Below are 15850 nucleotides of genomic sequence, written 5' to 3' on the forward strand. Positions count from 1 at the left end.
AGTATTCAGATAAATAAGAAAAAGGCTTTTCAAAAAAATAATATATATAAATATTCATACAAAATTGTTTTCAGATCAAACACGCATATAAAATCAACATTTTAAAGAAGGCGCGAAAGCCAATGGTTCTCGCAGAGCAATATTCTTGTTATTTTGTAAGAAATTTTGAAATGCTGGTGAATCTGTTAGGAACTTTTGACTTGTTATCTTGCTATCCGTGTTCACAAAAGACTTCCGCAGTGTAGAAATATCGATGTTGGAATTTCTGATAAACGTCGTCGAACTGAAACAGACATAAACAAAAATAAGAATTGGATTAATTTGTTTTATGGTGTGTTTAAAAAACATAATAGAGCGTACTTAGAGAAATCCAACAAACAGTCCTTATCATGATAAACGGAATATTGTCTTATTCGTCTGATCGTGTCGCCGTTATCAAATTCAGTTTCGTACTCATAAAGTTTTTGGATCATTCCTTCTTTGTCTTTTACCGTCCAAACACACTCTCCCGGTAGACCTCGCAATTTCGGGGCGTCTTCAACTAAGTCGATCAGATTTTCATCGTTTTGCAATGTTTCTGCTAATTCAAATTTCTTACTCGGACATTCAGTGAGTTTGTGGCTTATGGCAATGTCAGAACTCTTATCACTGGACTGTCCTGGCTTCTGAAGGAACTGTTGTATTTCCGAGCGTACGTCAGAATTTAATAGATTGTCTTTAGTGCGAACAATAAAACGACTACAGTAAGCTTTGAGGTCGTTGTTCTTTGACTGACAAACTTGATTCACAAGTTTAATCAGATTCCTTTCCGCTTCGTCTTTCTCTCTTGTTAGATTTTTCATTCGGCTTTTTAGAAAAATATTTTCTTGATGTGTTGTCAAATACAATTGCTGGAAATTTACATATCTCGTTTTGTTTTCCTTTATTTGCTTTTGTGTGTTTTCGATGTGACGCGCCAGTCTATTTTTTGCCAAATTCTCCAACTGACATCTCATTCTAATATTTTTATTTTCTTGGATGGCGGCCATTAGAAGTTGACTGAGATTTTTTCGTTCTTGTCCTAATTCTTTTAATTTTTCTAGTAAAACTATATTCACTTTTTTATAGTTTTCTTGTCTAAACATGGAATATATACTTGAAGTGTGTGCCTTTATCTTTATAAAAACCTTATTTATCGCTTTCAAACTTCTCTGGACGCCCCTAATCACAGTCCCAGTAAAGAAAGGAATCGACTCCTTTATAATTACGATGATTTTTTTTAGAAGAATTATATTAATTCTCCTCACGGTTTCCGTAGAATATAATATGATATGATTTTTTTTGTTATAAATTAGTACCATACATGCACCAGCCACGAACATCACGTACTGAAACAGGTTGTTGTCACCATTTTTAATTCTTAAATTGAGAGTTTCTTTACGTTTGTATGGCTGTTGTTGTTTTGCACTTAAGTTTTTAAACATAGGCGCTGAAATACTTTTGACTTTGAATTCTGAAAATGATATTTAAATTATTGTACGTAATGTTCAGATAACGCTAAATGGGTAAGTGTGATAGATTTTACCTATGTTTATTAAATCATATATTTTATTTTGATAAATATCCACAAAACACAGACACAGCCACATGGCTAAGGCCATGACCATCAGCCATTTGAATGCAATGTACATATTTATTATAAATAGCGTGACCCAAAGTTAGTTTCAGGACCATCTAAAATTTTTTAAAGTACAGACCAGTAATTTAAATATTAAATCAAAAGCTTTTAATAATCTCTAAAAGAATATCACAATAAGACATTTTGTTTTTCAGAGCAGTTTTTTTTAAAAACGTCAATAATGAGTGTCAAAGTATAATCTGTATATTTCAAGTTTAATGCAATACAAACTTTTTTTAAATTTTCATTATGATGATATCTATTTTTTATGAGTATATTTATGTATTTGTTGTTTCAGCAAGTCAATACTAACTGATTATAAGTAATGTTCAAACTTCAAAACTCAATTTCCCTCTCTCTGATATATGTTGTTACCAACAGTAATAATTAGTTCAAAATTTGAGGCATGGATATTGCCTATCAGATGCTCATGGACACGGGGTGCTGAACCCGTCTTAGCATAAATTTGGAAAATGTTATTCAAAATCTTATTTGATCTGCGAGACAACTTTAGGCGCTAAATTTAGGAAAATACTAAATACTTTTAGACAAACTAAGTTCGAAAACCTTGTTTTAGCCGTTGCTCCTAAGGTAACATCTCGGCAGTTAATGTATTCTCGGAGTCGAAATGGTGTTTCCTGTAAGCGAGTTCTTTAACCGTTCCAATTTGTACTATACTGGGACTGGAACGGTTTAGTAGTCTTTTACACTGTGCGAGGTGAAGTCATGGTCATAATCACAGTAATGACTTTGACTCAAGTCATATAATCTACTTTGATCAGTCTCATTAAAACGCTCACTACCTCCGCCTGGAACGAATTCTGTTGAACTACAGTCATCAACCACTTCTGGGTCCAGAGTAGTGCTATACGGTGGGAGTGCACAACTTCAACTTGTTAATATTTTTGCAAGAGCCACTGGCAGTAAGCGGACACCTATACAGGTATTGCAGGAGGCCCAGCTACCAAACATTAATCTGTAAAACTAATGCTCTTATGGGCCACAAAGAATAATTTGAAGTAATACTATAATGAAGTAATATAAATAGTTTTAATAATATTCAATACAAGTGTTTTTGGTTCTTCACAAAGTTTACTTTCAACTAGATTTTCTGCAGGTAGAAATAACAACAACCAATAAAGTCTGATACTGACCATCATGGCATAGCTATGACCAAGTCAAGGGTATTGAAGTTAAAGATCAGCTTACACTGGTGTATGTGACATAAAGAAAATATAAACTGACTTTGTGCTTTGTCCGACAGATATTTTGTTATGGGCAATGCAAATCATTTTTGTGTCAAATTATTGGGGTTTAAAGGAAACAAAACTTATTTGGAATCTTTTATTTTAAATATTCTTCTTAACTTAACTTGCAAGGCTAAGACTAGTAAGGTAACATTCTTCCTATACCACTCCTTGTTGTAGTACAGATGTGTTCGCCAGTTCTTATCAAGGAATGCCTTGTAGAACACGCTCATCTCATCTGCTGTGAGGTTTGATTTGCCTTCAGGTAAATTATTTTTTAAGTATGCTTCTCGTTCCTGAAATAAATGTTGCATTTGAAGAAATCAAATCGGTTAACTAAAAGAAACAATTATAATCAATACAGTGTCTGTGAATTTTAGATATAAAATTCTCACAGAAAATATACAATTGCCAAAACATTAAAAGAAAATTATATAAGGTTGTTTATAAATAATACATGGGCTATGCAAGAATATTATTTGAAAAAACTTGAGAGAAAACCTGCTTAAATAATAAGCATATTTAAAGAAATGTTATGAAAGGTAATATCCACAAAACATACTCATTTCATCAACATCCTCATTCTTAGTAAACATTTCAATTTATCCTCATTAGTTCGTGAAAATTATGTCCTATTTTAATTTCTTACAATTAAGTTAAGTATAAAATATTACGTAATTACTTTAAAAAATCTCGAGTTGTGCTGCGTCCAAAAATTTTGATTCCAATCTTGAACTTCGGCCCTTAATTTTCTATATTTTTTTTCTAGTTCTGTTTCTTCGCTTGATTTTTTAAATATAATTCTTCTGAGGTTCGATACAGGATCTGGAGGTCCAATCATGTCACTTGATATATTTTGAGGTTTTGGAGCTTGTACAGAATTCGCATTTGGTGTTGTTGTATTAAACCTTGCCAAAATTAGGCTACGCGCACTTTTCGTAACGATGCGATTCGATTGCATAATTAACAAAATAATTTAACCGAACATTCTTCAATGAAAGAATAATGTTTTTCGAATAATGTTGTTGTATCTCGTAATACCTTTAAATCGTTAATAGAAAATGTCAATTGTCAATTATGTCACTTCAAAACCATAAGGTGTAAATGTTTTGAATATTTTAAATAGAAATAAAATTTGAAGTTTTGCAACCATAATTTAATCATCGGTTTTTCTTAATGTGAACTTATAATTTTTAATATAAAAATATTTAAATATACCATGGCTGTATAGTTACAACTTTTGCATTCTATGTATTGAAAAAAATTATTGACAACAGTCAGACCATCTGACAAATGTCACAAGTCTGTGTATTAAATGTTATTTTTGACAGATTTTTTTTCAGAGGTAAAGAATTATGTAAAGGGTGCGAATATCCGCTCTCGGAGAATATTTCCTTGTTTACAAGAAGATAGTGTATTCAATTTCATAATCTTGTTACTATGACAAATAAAATGGCTAAAGATACGAAGGATGTCGATGAGTACTCCACTAAACTGGACATGTGTCTTACTGATGGTATTATAAAAACAGGTAAGAAATTTCCTTTTCTAACCTTAATATCGTTAATATTCGGTTAACAGAAGTAAATTGCATCTATTTCAGGTAGTGGTGTCGTTCTCGGAGCTCTGTCGTCAGTTCTATTTCTCGGTAGGCGAAAGTGGCCTATCATTGCTGGTATGGGCATGGGAATAGGAATTGCATATGCAAATTGTGAAAATGAAATAAATCCAAAAAAGAAAAATACTGCATAGAACTTAGGTTTCCGCAATAACAGGTATTTTTTTAATCAAAAATCGGGGCTTGAAAATGATTTTTTACATTTATTATATTATTTTTTTTAGTCTGGACTTGAAGAAAAATCTTATCTTCTGTTAATTGTCTGTAAACGTCTCATAATTTTTTTAATACTAATCAATTTCTATGCAACTTGTGTTTAGAACATAAACCTATAGAAAACCAACATAATCCACATACACATATTGTTTCAGATAAGAATTCAAGTTATCAGATCATGTGCAGAACATTGCATTTACCAACTGCAAGTAGATGAATCTTAGACTTTGTCCTGCTGTCAAGTTATTATTTATAAAAGGTGTTTCATTCAAATAAAACTAATAATCAAAGATGATATTTTATTGTAAAAATTACAACTGGAATAATATTATAATTTGTATTAGTTTTATCTCAATAATAGAAAATCTCCCTTTATATAGACAAGAATAAACCGTACACACCGACGTGACTTTAATTACTTAATAACACAATTTAAATTATTTAATGAGTTGAACAAACAGATTTTTGCGTGTGAAAATTATAAATTGATACGGACCCTTTTAGATAATTACGAATCCTGATTACAAATAATTTTGCTTCACACATATATATAGAGAACAGCAAAACTTAAAGAAACTACTTAACGAGAAATAATACTACAATTAAATTGCCATCAAAAACATCTATACAATAAAAATATTTAAACGACATTTTGTTTCAAAAAACTTAATAATTTTAACACAGAATCACTATAATGTTCCAAGAGTAAATCTTTAATAAATTCTCTACAGATAACAAGGCAAGATATTCATTTAGGTGGACATTACAATATTCTATCATTTTGTACTGAATGACACTCAATATTTTTTTTTAATATGGCAACAACACAATAGAGATAAATCCCAAGCATTTGAATATGTCAACACTATATAGAATAAAAATATTCACAGATAATTTAAACAGCGGGATATTTAAATAATATTATCTACATCTTTTCACATTATCTGTATGATTTTGACTTAATTATTTCCACAATTGATTTCTCTCATTAATACACTATAGTTGAGAACCTCGGCAGCTTAGGATATAAAAAGTTTACAAACAAATAAATTAAAAGCTAACATTATATGTATTGTAACATTTGGTAACATATTGACTAGAAAATAACAAACTATATATTAATTAACTATAGATGTATTTATTATTCATACATTTGAATATATTTTTACGTTAAATTTCAGAATAATTTTATTTAGACGTGCTATTGAAATGTCACCGATATGATAGGAACTTAAAAAGTATAACTTTTTTATGGTAAAATTTGTAAAATTATTCGAATTATAATTAATAATAATTAAAATTGTCTAAGAATAAATAAATTTCTATACAAATTCAAGCACTGATAAGTGGCCTACAGCCGTGGAGTCATAGTACGAGAAATATGTCAATGACTATTTAAAAACATATTAAACGATATTAAATTTTTTATATCTAGCTTCCTAGAACTCTTGTGACTTCAGTAATAAAAACTTCTATAGTAAGAACATTCCGATTAAATATAAAACAATACAACCTTAAAACAACACTGCCAGTATCCACCGTTGGCGCCATTAACGAGAAAAAAAGCTAATTTGATTATCTATGGTCTCATTACAACTATACTTATTGTCATTATTAGCTATGGTGCGGTGTAATACTGTCGTTATCCTAGCCGTGTGTGGTGGAGCCTATTTTTTTATGTAAAAATGTGAATAATTTAAATATACACCATGGTGCGGCACGTATGACGTCATAAGTCAATTTACGTGTACCTACCCTCGCTTCTATGAGTAAGCTACAATTTGTGTAAATCTATCCTACAGTGCGTTCAGTTCTTCACATTAAAAACCATCGTCCCATACTTTTATTAATATTAAACGTTATAGATTCTTTTAAAATAACGCTTGCAGTATATTTGGAAAGAAAATTTCAGAACAGTGTTTTATATGAAGCATATAATTTCACTCGCATACGCGTGGTGGAGCTAACTTATTATAGGGCAGTAGTCGATTACATAGAAGAGGCTCCGAGAGCCGACACAATGAGGACGCGACGTCGCGTGCGGAAACATCTGCGGAACCAAAGAGTTTGAACCAAATGTTGTGTATTTCTGTATATCCATCTCACTTAGTCGTCATATCCGGCCAATAGTTGACGTAATAGCGGTGGGTGCTGCCTTCGAACAGCCTGTCCAGCCAATTTTCCAGTCCATCGAGAAGATTTTCTGTGAATTAAACGATATGTAAATAAAAATGATTTCTTTAGAATATATTATAATATCATCAAACTAGATTGTCATTCTAAGCCTTTTTTAGTCTGTATAAGTCGCGTACCTTGCAGTAGTAAGGGTGGGTCGTAACAGTCGTCGTCGGAGGAATCAGGATCGGTGGTGAAGCCGATGAAGGCGCCGGCTTCAGGGTCCGGCGCCCGCCCGCCCAGGGAGGCCGCCATCCGACTCATACGCTGGTGACGAATCATACAGTGACAATCGTTTAAGTCATGATGGTAAGTTATTCCTATGATGACAATGATAGTAAGTGGCTTATAAAATGTGCCATTTGTTTCATGAAGCGACGCGTGATTATTTTTTGTCTGTGGTTTTGATTCTACAACTGTTCTGAGACTTCTAGAGAGAGAGAGACGCTCCCTTTTCACACGTATACAAGTTTTTGAGCAGACTATTCAATTGCTCTCGAAATTAATTCATCCACAAAGATTTCTATCGTTTTTTTATTATTATCATTGTCTGGATAGACGCGAAAGCTTTTATCATAAGTTGAATGAGTTTCTGTGTACCCAGAGAGCTATTCCTAACAAGTCACATACTACCCTCCTTCACTTTCTGATATGATGGTGTTGGGGATGATAGGTTATGTTTTGAAGCGCTGATGGTCATGACTCATGAGATAATCCTTCATAACACAATGATATCTACGATTTTCGCGAGCGCTCATTTAAATAGAACTAACGTTTTCGGATAATGCTACGAGAGGAGATGACGAGTTCATCACGTCTGCCCGTAATCACGGTTGTCGTAAAGGAACCGCAAGGTCGGGAGTGTGTCGTTTAAAATAATAAAACACACGTAGTATCCTGAAAACTTAGTTTCATTTACTTTATAACGTAATAGTCGTGAACGCCGAGGAGATTCCACTTCCTCCGCTATGGATTCCAGAACTCAGAAGACACTTACAGAAACTCCAAAATCTCACTACAGACCGCAAGATGGCGGTTTTGATCGTCCTTTTCTAAGCTAATCACAGCATTGTGTTAATAGTGTTTTAGTATGTGAATGCCTCGATCTGTTACTCAGCTTGGGAATGCAGACACTATTTTAGTCCGTAATGGTCCAATAAATCATTGGCCATGCTATCGGACCGGTCACGACGTTAACGAGAAAACGTATCGAGCCAACGCGGACCTGTTACTAAGAGTTAGGTAGGTTTTATTATTTGCAGGACTGGCCTCACGGCGGACTCGTCGAGCATTTAACACGTTAATAGAAGCAAACATGATATTTGATTATTTTTGTTAATTGTATTTAAATAAACGTAGTTATGCGACATGGTGCAAATTTTTTTTGTCTCGGCAGAATCATCGCTCGCATCACATGGCACGAGCTAATTTAGCTTGACCACAGGTCATTGACTCTATATACGACCAATGTGCTTATTTCATCTGTTTCTCCCGCTCGGAGAAGTTTGTTTGTTAATATAATCTTTTTATTTCAACGCAATTGATTTGCTAAACTGTAATACTCTTAGGCAGTAACATTGAACACGCTGTCATTTGGGGCAAATCATATCGACTTTATTTACGAATTTTGGAGGTCCGAAAACTACAGCAATAGAGGACCTAAGTTGTACAGGTGAAGCGAAACTATGGACAAAAGTTACCAAAAAACCCTCAAACAGGAATATACTCCGATAGAACGAAGTCACCAAAAAAACCTGAAGAAGGAAAATTCAGATATCAAACTATTTATAATAATAATGGTTGTTACCTTGTGCGGTTTGACGCACTCGGGATGTTTGGCGTGGTAGATGCAGAAGTACTTCCTGTGCGGGTTCAGAGCCAGCACAGTGCCCACACAGTTCCTCCTGTTGACGCGCAGTTCCCCGCCGCCGCCCAGGGACAGCTGGAGCACTCGCCGGAACCACTCCACGTTTCTCTCCACACAGAGGTACGCGAATACCAGGGTTTTGTTCCTGGAACGAGGGATGGATCAGAACTCACTACTCCTGGGTGTGATTCGGAGAAACATTCCGTCATGTACAAAGCCTATCTACGGATTCCCGATATTTCCGTTACTTCGCAGCGACCGTGATCACGGGCAGACGAAACGTCGAGGGTATGTAGATTTGAATATGATAAATAACGCGTAGTCATACGAAAATATTAGTCTCATTTAAATGAATTTCATTCTTAGATCTCATCAAGCGTATCTAGTTTAGATATAATCAGATTCAATTCAGATTTCCAACTTAACGGAGCTTTTAATACTAACAGTTATCGAGTCATAGAAACGACAGAGCTGTAATGACCAACGAATGTATTTGATTGGACAATAACAAAAAAATTAACATTTTAAAAATTGTAGTATTTGTAGTAGATACTGGAAAAAATTGTAAAAAGAGCCGTATTATTGAACGGCAGTTAGCCGAGATTACTAAAAACAGTGTCACTAACAATTATAATAAATGAATTCACTGTCATAGCAAAAAATCTTCAATATTATTAGCAAGGTGAGGTCTTATCCCACAAAATGCCCATAAACAAAACAAAAATCCTCACTTGCGATACGGCCATACGATCCTGTGGAACTTAGACAGCAGTTGAACCCGACTCTGAGAGTCTACCAGCAGCACTATGGTCCTGCAACCCGGCTTCTGTAACCTGGAACGATCATGTAAACATTTTTGGTATTATAGGGCATATCTCACAGACTACCAGGTGCTGCCATCTACAACAATTAAACCATAACTTTGCCACCTTGCGATTTGTTTCAGGAGTGTAGTTTAGATTATCCCGCTTACGATGACCTGAGTCACCTGTCATTTAGTACCTGACCAAGCCATTATATTTCTCCGCTCGTAGCTCGTGTAATCTCATTTCCGGCTGCGCCTCGTTGTTGTTCCGTTTGCCGCCATTTTGTCTCCTTCTCTCTTCCTTCTCGCGTTGTACCGATTCTTCTTCTACTCGTCTGTATATACATTGTAAATTGATAATGATTTCGATAATTATATATTTAAGAATGTTTAGTGATAATATAGATTTTCCATACATGAGGTATGCCATGAAGTACCCGGCAGCGAGCACCAACGCCACAGTAGCCAGTATTGAGAGCGCCGACAGAGCGTGGTGTGACCTGAGAGCGGACATCGCGCGCTCGATCCATTCGGAGACGCGAGCCATCACCAGACGAGCGCCACAAGGAGACGACTCATCCACCAGCTCCTGGAGACGATACAGGTGAAATTATTAGTGACAGACACATTCTAAGCGGTTTTTTTGTACAATTTGGAAAGGACGGTAGTAGGAAATAAAGCCGAATGTGGTAAAAACAATATTCCATCAAAAAATTATCTTCGGATGATATTGTACTCGGCTTAAATTTCAAAACTGTTCAGATCCATCCTCCATACGGCTTCATCAGAGACACCGGGTAAATATACCAGAACACGACATATCTATCAGAGGCATGACTTTGATGATGTGTTTTGGTACCGCTGGCAGCCGAGGTTACAGACGTGCCATAGACGTATGTTGAAGATCCTTAGATGCCTCGAAGAGAATAGTGTATCGGACTCTATATACTTACATGACATTACCTGTTTGACACTTCCAAAAAAAAAAAATTGTCTACAGAATATATTTATTTATATAATCAAAACAAAGCGACATAGACTCAAAAATTTGTTAGTAACGATTAAAATACTGATACTAAATATAACTCATACCAAGTAATAAAAATATCCTGCTTTTAACACTATCCAAGAACCTGAAACTTTGTGATACACGCTACTGAAAACCCATCACGCCCACGGATTTGGGTTATATAACCTACTAATATAAATTTGTATCTGTATATACTATGTGGCAAAAAAAAATACATACGATACGCGTATATTACAGAGAACAAATATTTTATAAGTCCAATTCGTTTCGTGAAAATCAAATAGTTTTTAATTAAACTTATCACGAGAGTTGATATTAGGCGAGTGTCTACAGAATGTCTTTGGCATTACTCCCTGAAGCTACTGTCATGATCATAGACGACATATGTCGAATAAAAAATTGGCTTAAATATTATAAGCTCCTTAGAAAACCTAAGCCTCGCCTAACAAAACTCAGTTTTGATAGTAAATATATATCTTTCATTGCTTGATAAATATTGTGTTGTGTATCAAAGCACCTGAATTCTAGCTTCGTAGGCGACCACCTCACTGGGCCTCAGCAGTCTTTTGAGCATCTCGTCGAGCGCCCGCTGGGTGCGGTTCATCTTATCCTGGTAGCTGACCCCCTCCTCGCCCTGGCAGCGACCGCAGCTCGGCCAGCTCTCCTTCAGCCACTCGTACTGTATCCTGGTGGACTCCCGACGCCATATCACCACGATACGATGATCCAGGCTTGAAAGATCTATACCTGGGAGACGAGATATCAGATATAACATGGTGAAGGTAGAATAAACACAGAACGAGATTTCAATAGAACCATTTAAATAATGAGATTTTCCGAGTAAAAACAGTCGCGCTGAAGAGTTGGAGCTTATTGGGGTTTTCATACAGCAGCTAGCCCTGATAAAATTACAATAAACAAAGAGTGAAGATCGGCAGACATGGCAAAATGGACCAGTCGTGTGTGATCAGCAAAAATATCACAATACTCACCGGACCCGTTGGCGAGCGCGTTAACGAAGTCAGGCTGCGCGTGTTCGTACACGTATGTGTACCGTATACGGTCGGGAGCGCGTCGGGCCAGGTCACGTAACTGTTGAATACTGTGGGCGTTAGACCGGACATCCCTCTCATCCCGCACGACAAGCACGCAGCAGAGCACGCGACGGGCGGCACGCCACTCCACGGGACACACTGTGTCTAGAATGTTCTGCGAAAAGAAAACAGTCAGCGATTCACTTCTTTGGGGGGGAGGAACTTTTTTGGGGTCACCCTGTGTCAAGAAGGAAGCACTTCAGGGATTGGATGCGAACAGCCTTCGAACTCGCAATCTCCTTAATATATAGATATAATTATAATTTGATTCAATTAAAGATTTCCTTAAGACGTCTTCGTCCTTAGCGTTTTCAACCCCCGATAACAGCAAACTTCGTTACCTGACAGTTCCAACACGTAAATATAATGAGGCTCCATACTAATACCGCTGGTGGGTTTGGCAGCGTTGACAATAGCAATAGAATGTTGATGGGTGTTCCAGAGTAGTTGGTAAAAGACAGGCTGGCATGAACAAGGCTATAAGGCTAAATTATTCTTGTTCATTTCTCGAATCTAAAGAAATCGGTTCATAGAACTGCTTCATCCGAAGTCTGCTTGTGATAGTTCGAGAGACGCGTGAAAGAACTTTCAAACGGGTATGGGTCTTGGCGAAGACAAAAAGTGGCTTTTTGTCTGATAACAAATTGCCATAAAGCAGAAATGGTCAAAAAAATATTCTGCACATTTTTTTCTAAACATCACCTGTGAGGATAGCCTGGGTAGCGTCAGCATCTGATTAGCCTCTATCAACTGCCTCATAGTCTGTGTTTGTATTTCTGTGGTGCTGACGGTGGCGGCGGGCTCTATGCTGTCTTCCTTCAGCAGGACCATGGTGTCCATGGACCTTTGGACCTTATACCTCGATGTGACGTTCGCGGTGTCACGAGCTGATATGTCAACGAAGCTGGAAATTAACATACATGCCACAGATTATTAATATTATCTGTAGGTTTATACTTTTGTTATATATCTCAATGCCATTATACTATTCACATTAAAAAAGGAAAATAGAACGACGAACTAATATGAGCTGGGTTAAAACTTGCAATTTCTGATAGATGTCAATCTTCACTTCTACAGGAAGCACAATGAAAATAGCTGCTACACGTATTGTCCACAACAAGTGTATTTTGTTATCGTTCATGGCACCCAATTCAGATGCATGCATATTTAGGTGCAGCATATAGCATGTATCCTATTACAGTGTAAATTTTTACATTTCCGATTTATTTATTCATCCATTCATTCACTCATCCATTCATTCACTCACTCACTCACTCAATGTAGCATTGAAGTTTATGATCCCAATAAATCACAAGAGAGTTCCTTACGCAAACGACAGTCTGTCCCTGTAATGGAACGCTGTGATCAAGTATCTCAGCCTGATGGTTTGACGCTCCTCGAAAATCAAGGCTTTGACTTTGTTGTCTTCGAAGTCGGTCACAAAGGAATCCACATTCCCATCGTTTATACCACGGACCAGCTTGTAGGGGAACTTCCAGCGCATGAATTCTGTGATTTCACACACACACAATTAATATGTGCGTCCCTTATGTATAAGAGAACTTAAAAAATGAACAAAATCAATGTTTCACAGATATCTGATTGAATATATTGTTGAATCAATGGCACCTATTTTAAAAATGGGGGAGAAATTATAAAAATAACATAGTTAATAGCTTCAAACATTTGGCATAACTACACTTTATAAATCAACACAATTTTCACTGTAAGCAATTGGTTTTAAGATATCATAATACAATCACATACAAAATATGAGATTTGTCAAAGACTGGATTGAGATAAAAATCCCCTCGTCTCATACCGAGCCCATCCAACCAATATGGAATCCAATGACCATGATATGGAGGGAGCCATTGTAATAATACTTTAAAAATTTATAGTATTTTATTGATGTGAACTAACCTAATATCTTTGGTAATGAGTTTAGCCCGTCCTTGTAAATGTAAATCTGCTTGTCTAAGATCAACGTGAGGCAGGGTACGCTATGTACTCCTATCCTTCTAGCCAGACTTGCTTCGTGTCCAGCGTGTATAGTAGCCAGGGTCACGCCCAAAGGCTGCAAGGAATCCACCAACTTCCTCCAGGACGCAGCCGATCTCACACAGTCGAAACACCAATCAGTGTAAAACAGAACTAAAGCTGGAGTGTGTACTGATTTCTCCAGTATATTATTTTCGAAATGCCTAAAACGAGATTTTTTAATTTTTAATACATATATTAACCATAATAAAAATTTTATTTTGTATTAAATACCTCGTTGTTACAGAGAGTTTGTGGAACAATGTTATGTCCTGATCCTGCGCTCGGAAATGAGTACTGAAGAACTCAAACGGGTCATTGCTGAAATTAAAATATTTTTCAACTATTTTTTACAATACAAGCAATGTTAGACTTAATCTATATATGAATTTATTAGTCAGAGACAAATTCCTATTTTTATTGATGCCAAGTAACAATTAGTTATCAATTACAATGAAAAATGTCCAATGTCTTAATGATAATAGAGTTTACCAAAAACTCGAGACCCAATTTCATATCTTGAAGCTGACTTGTATCATCGTTTGTTTCTCGGAATAGATTTCAATGTGTCTTAAGGATACCTACTATATATATTCTTGCAATTATCGCAAGAAACTATCATTCTAATATAAATTGAGAATATTTGTTGAACATATTAATTTTTACATTATAATACAACTTTTTGTTTCTTTTGTTACCTAAACCTTGCATATTGACTGTAATCGTGCCGTTGCTTGTACATGTGGTCATCTTCATTGGTAATCCCGTACAAGTCGTATGCCTGTCTGCGTTCAGTGTCCGATAGCAGTTCATATGCTTGCTTGATCTCAACAAATCTGGCTTCGGCGTTCGGGTTCTCATTCTTATCTGGATGCCTGAATTTAAATGTATTACTTGTGTTATACATAAAATTTTCCTGGGATATCACGGAAAATAGGAATGAACTATTGGAAAAAAAAATTTTGTACCAAAATATTCTTATTAGTGTCAAAGATGATCACAGAGATTATATTTAGGTGATTGGTATAGGGTTTGATTGAACAACCGATGCATGAAATAATTTTAACTTAGAAAATATTACAAGTGTTTAATATAAAAAACTATAATACAAAATTTGATCTACGACCAATTGAAACATGATTAGCAATTCCAGCGATCTCAAGAATGTGTGTGAGGTGAGAAATATCTGTGGTCGGAATCCAGTTTCTTATAATACTGTTGACATGAAATCTACTAATGAAATAAAATAACCATATAATGTATACTCAGTTGTTTATGTTAATTCGGATGATTCATTTTTGGAAATGAGCCTAGATGCTTCACATCGGTGACTCAATGACTGTGGTGGAATTTGAAATGATATTTAATGTATGAGAAAATTTGTATTCTTTCATGTAGGTTGTCAGCTTACATTTCTTATACAAAAATAAATTGAACAGAAGTAAGAAAACTGAGGCTTACATAAAATTTCTTAACTTACTCTCACTGAGGTAGGAAAATGATTCGATAAAATCGATTCCAAGCCAAGACGGTCATTATGATGCCTTAAGAAAGTTTGATCTCTCATTTAAACTCGATAGTTACTAGTGACCTATATAGCATAAAATATAAATCAATAGAAACCTTAAACATGCCATATATACAAACCATTCTTTAGCTAATTGTCTATAAGCCTTGCGGATTTCGGGTAGAGTAGCTCGTTGATTGATGCCGAGGATTTTGTAAGGGTCACCGATCTTCTGAGCCACAACTACGGGGAGCACTATCAACATCAACAGCACATACAGCCATCGCCCCTTCGAGCTTTTGCATTTCCATCTCATATTATTAAGCTCTAACGACTAAACCCCGCGATTAATTGTTCGCACTATTCATAGAACAATTTTCATGCTGACACCGTTTCTACAAAACACATTACTGAAGAAAATTAACAAATAATTTTAAGAATTTCTTATCACTCATTCGTCCTAAAATAGAACGAGATGGTTGAAAAATCGTCGAAATCTTAGGAAAAGTGGAAACTGAAAACTGCTATTGACATTTGTCAACAAAAGACAACCTAGTACAGATAATGCACACATTTTCCATCAACATCTTT

The 15850-nt window shown here is 35.6% G+C and overlaps 3 protein-coding genes and 1 long non-coding RNA gene across 4 annotated transcripts; 1 reads left to right on the top strand and 3 right to left on the bottom strand.

Moving 5' to 3' along the window:
* Nucleotides 1-26: 26 nt before the first annotated feature.
* On the bottom strand, nucleotides 27-1834 carry LOC116767725 (uncharacterized). The gene is made up of 3 exons (XM_032658180.2): nucleotides 1565-1834; nucleotides 361-1492; nucleotides 27-283 (listed from the first exon to the last, which is right to left on the bottom strand). Exons 1-3 carry the CDS (start codon nucleotides 1668-1670, stop codon nucleotides 94-96), a joined length of 1428 nt encoding a protein of 475 aa, XP_032514071.2. The 5' UTR covers nucleotides 1671-1834; the 3' UTR covers nucleotides 27-93.
* A 1153-nt stretch (nucleotides 1835-2987) lies between these two features.
* LOC116767747 (COA8 family protein CG14806, mitochondrial) lies at nucleotides 2988-3965 on the bottom strand. Its single transcript, XM_032658211.2, has 2 exons — nucleotides 3587-3965; nucleotides 2988-3200 (listed from the first exon to the last, which is right to left on the bottom strand). The coding sequence occupies exons 1-2, from the start codon at nucleotides 3863-3865 to the stop codon at nucleotides 2988-2990; spliced, it is 492 nt and encodes a 163-aa protein (XP_032514102.2). The 5' UTR covers nucleotides 3866-3965.
* On the top strand, nucleotides 3961-4678 carry LOC133320137 (uncharacterized). Its single transcript, XR_009753587.1, has 2 exons — nucleotides 3961-4435; nucleotides 4508-4678. It is a non-coding gene; the product is annotated as an uncharacterized LOC133320137 (long non-coding RNA).
* Nucleotides 4679-5023: 345 nt separating this feature from the next.
* Nucleotides 5024-15801, bottom strand: LOC116767213 (dnaJ homolog subfamily C member 16). The gene is made up of 14 exons (XM_032657433.2): nucleotides 15400-15801; nucleotides 14451-14627; nucleotides 13987-14073; nucleotides 13636-13916; nucleotides 13041-13221; nucleotides 12412-12613; nucleotides 11608-11824; nucleotides 11133-11362; nucleotides 10002-10174; nucleotides 9783-9920; nucleotides 9512-9613; nucleotides 8721-8925; nucleotides 7051-7180; nucleotides 5024-6941 (listed from the first exon to the last, which is right to left on the bottom strand). The coding sequence occupies exons 1-14, from the start codon at nucleotides 15573-15575 to the stop codon at nucleotides 6841-6843; spliced, it is 2400 nt and encodes a 799-aa protein (XP_032513324.1). The 5' UTR covers nucleotides 15576-15801; the 3' UTR covers nucleotides 5024-6840.
* Between the last annotated feature and the right edge of the window lie 49 nt (nucleotides 15802-15850).

The sequence above is a fragment of the Danaus plexippus genome, assembly GCF_018135715.1.
Source record: "Danaus plexippus chromosome 9 unlocalized genomic scaffold, MEX_DaPlex mxdp_26, whole genome shotgun sequence".
Taxonomy (NCBI): Eukaryota; Metazoa; Arthropoda; class Insecta; order Lepidoptera; family Nymphalidae; genus Danaus; species Danaus plexippus.